Below are 2,751 nucleotides of genomic sequence, written 5' to 3'. Positions count from 1 at the left end.
GACAATTATAAAAATATTTCGACAAATATTTAGTGAGCACCCACAACTAAACTCATTTTTCCTCTTCTTTTGAATTTTTCGGCGAGCACCCATGACTTTAAAATCTTGAATCCGCCACTGCATAAGGGTCTATTGTACGCAACATTGCCCTATATTTCTGCAAGAGACTCCTGGACACATGGCAACAACTTTACCAGTTACGATGTCAGTAAATGTTACTCTAAAATACATCAATTATTTAAGTGAAAAAATTGTTTTACATGATCCTTAGCTAACAAACATATCTAATAAACTGTTCAAATGCTCATAACCCTGAAACATTGAACTACATTTTGATATTAACAAACCAATTAACTTCTGTATTATTTCGAGTGGAGCCAAATCTATACACAAACAGTGACCTAACAATAGCAACAATTTCTGCCCTTTGTCCCACATTCAATCTATTTTTTTTTGCTATTTCTATTGCATTTCAAGCCTTCAATCGCTATAAACTAAAGTCCCTACTTTATCCAAACTCTAATCAAATTCAATAATTCCATAGACAATCAAGGTCCACTGGCCCAGCTGAATTGATATTGAAGTCATTATGATCCTCGTAACCTCTCAAATGATTGTTGTGTTTTGATTCTGACCCATAGTTGTTGTTTTCCAGTAAAAGCCTCAATATAGAATTATCTTGCATCAGTCCAGAATCTACATACTGGAAATTGTCAATGTAGGGTTGCATTACTTGGTTTGGTATATTTGAAGGGTATTTTGGGAAATCAACAGAAGGAGGTGAACAAGCCAGAGGTTGTTGTGTTTGAGGTTTTTGGTCCTCCATTGAATCGGAGAAGCAGGTCACATGAGAATTACTTGTCTCTCCACTACTTCTGGTTGTTGTTGTAATCTGATTATTATATGGTGACATGTCCATTAATGGTGGCAAATTTGAGGACCGTGGACTTTCTGTCATATTGTTGTTTCTGATTAGACTTGAGATTGCTATCTTTTTCCCTCCTGAAGTTTTCTTGAAAACTCTGCATATCACACATTCATTCTGCAGAAAAAAGGGAAAAAATCAGAATATTGTCAACAATTCAATTTACTTTTTCTAGCCGGTATACATTGATTATACACTGATTGTATCCGATTTTACACATATTCTACATGAATTATACATATATTATACATCTGTCGGCTATTGTTAGTTTACGTGGTTGAATGAGCGGTTGTTTAGGTTAATTCTTCTATGTAAAAACTCTGAATCTTCAACGAAATCTGGACTTCAACTCATAAAGATTAAATTCTGAATCACAAAAACACAACCTTAAACAGGGAAGAAAAAGCATGTTTTTGATGATTCTTTTTACCTGGGCAGATTTTGGAAGGTTATGGACTGAATATTTGCCATCTAATCTATATTCATGCATGACCCAATTGGTTTTTTCTCCTCTAGGTGCTCTTCCTTTGTAGAAAACCAGAGTTTTCTTCATACCAACCAATGTTTTTGACCTGAATATCTCTTTATCTTTGCCTGTTGCCTTCCAATACCCTGCTTCTGTTGCTCTGTTTGTCCTTTGTCCTGTTGGATATTTCTTGTCCCTAATACAAAAGAAGTACCACTCTTTTTCACCCATTTTTGCCTTCCCTGCATTTCAAAACAAATTAAATACACAGAGATAGAATATGTATTTGGATAAATTCAAGAAATCACTCATTGGAATTCATCTGGCAAAGGTGCAACCCGATGAGCCCAGGGTCAGACCATAACAGTCTATCGTACGTAGCGTAGAAAACTTACATGGCAAATCCCAAGGTTCAACTTTGTTCAAATCCACCTCACCAATAGCTTTAGCACTAAAGTTGCAATCAAGAACCTTAGGGGCTAAATAATGAGTGATAAGCTCTTCATCTGTTGGATGAAAACGAAAACCAGGAGGCAATTCCATTTCTTCTTCATGTCCTTCAAATCCACACACAGTCTCCATAATTTCTTGAATTTAAATTTCTTCAAATTGTTATCAATTTCTTTAAAGGTGTAACATCAAAATAAGAAAGCTTTGAATATGAACACAAGCTAATTATATGAAGGAGTGAAAGAATATGTAAAAAAAATTGGAACTGGAGTTAAGGGAAGAGAAGAAAACTTGTAGTAGAAAGATTATTGGTATTATTGAGATAAAAGTGTAGCTAAGGAGGAACACTAGGTCCCTAAATAGGAGTAATTTTGTTAACTTAGTTTCTAAAAGCCGACTTGGGTTGGGCAGTTTTAATTTTATAAGCAAAATAAAATTGTCGCTTTCGTGTTGAAGTTGACCAAAAACTCCTCCCTTATCTCCATACCTAGCTTTCATATTTCAACTGCGTTTTAATGATTTAATTAAATGAAAATGGCGTAATCATATGCGTATGTATGTCATTAGGTAAACTTGGAAATTCAAATGGTTGGTAAATAGCTCTTGTTTGTTGTCATTTGTTTACCAATATAATCTACTTCAAAATTTTGCTATGTGACTAAATAGTCATTGTATATCCGTCACCTTCTTCTCATGGGTGAATTCAAATATTTATAAAAGGCCGTATTACTGTCATTATTTATTGTCTCAAAAATAAATCAGAAATTTGGAAGGTAGTAGAAATTCGAACTGGCGACACAATTACTCAATGTTTAGCTTATTGATGGAATAATCAAAATATTACACAAAATGACTTACATTCATAGGTGGAATTAGGATTTGTAGTTTATTGATTCTGAAATGCCACTGA

The 2,751-nt window shown here is 34.2% G+C and overlaps 1 protein-coding gene across 1 annotated transcript; it reads right to left on the bottom strand.

Annotated features, from left to right (window-relative positions):
- Positions 1–283: 283 nt before the first annotated feature.
- On the bottom strand, positions 284–2,226 carry LOC109212707 (NAC domain-containing protein 92-like). The gene is made up of 3 exons (XM_019376378.1): positions 1,787–2,226; positions 1,356–1,633; positions 284–1,042 (listed from the first exon to the last, which is right to left on the bottom strand). Exons 1-3 carry the CDS (start codon positions 1,971–1,973, stop codon positions 530–532), a joined length of 978 nt encoding a protein of 325 aa, XP_019231923.1. The 5' UTR covers positions 1,974–2,226; the 3' UTR covers positions 284–529.
- Positions 2,227–2,751: the final 525 nt, after the last annotated feature.

This window comes from Nicotiana attenuata, unplaced genomic scaffold (genome assembly GCF_001879085.1).
Source record: "Nicotiana attenuata strain UT unplaced genomic scaffold, NIATTr2, whole genome shotgun sequence".
In the NCBI taxonomy this organism is placed as follows: Eukaryota; Viridiplantae; Streptophyta; class Magnoliopsida; order Solanales; family Solanaceae; genus Nicotiana; species Nicotiana attenuata.
This window is presented reverse-complemented; position numbering and strand designations above follow the sequence as displayed.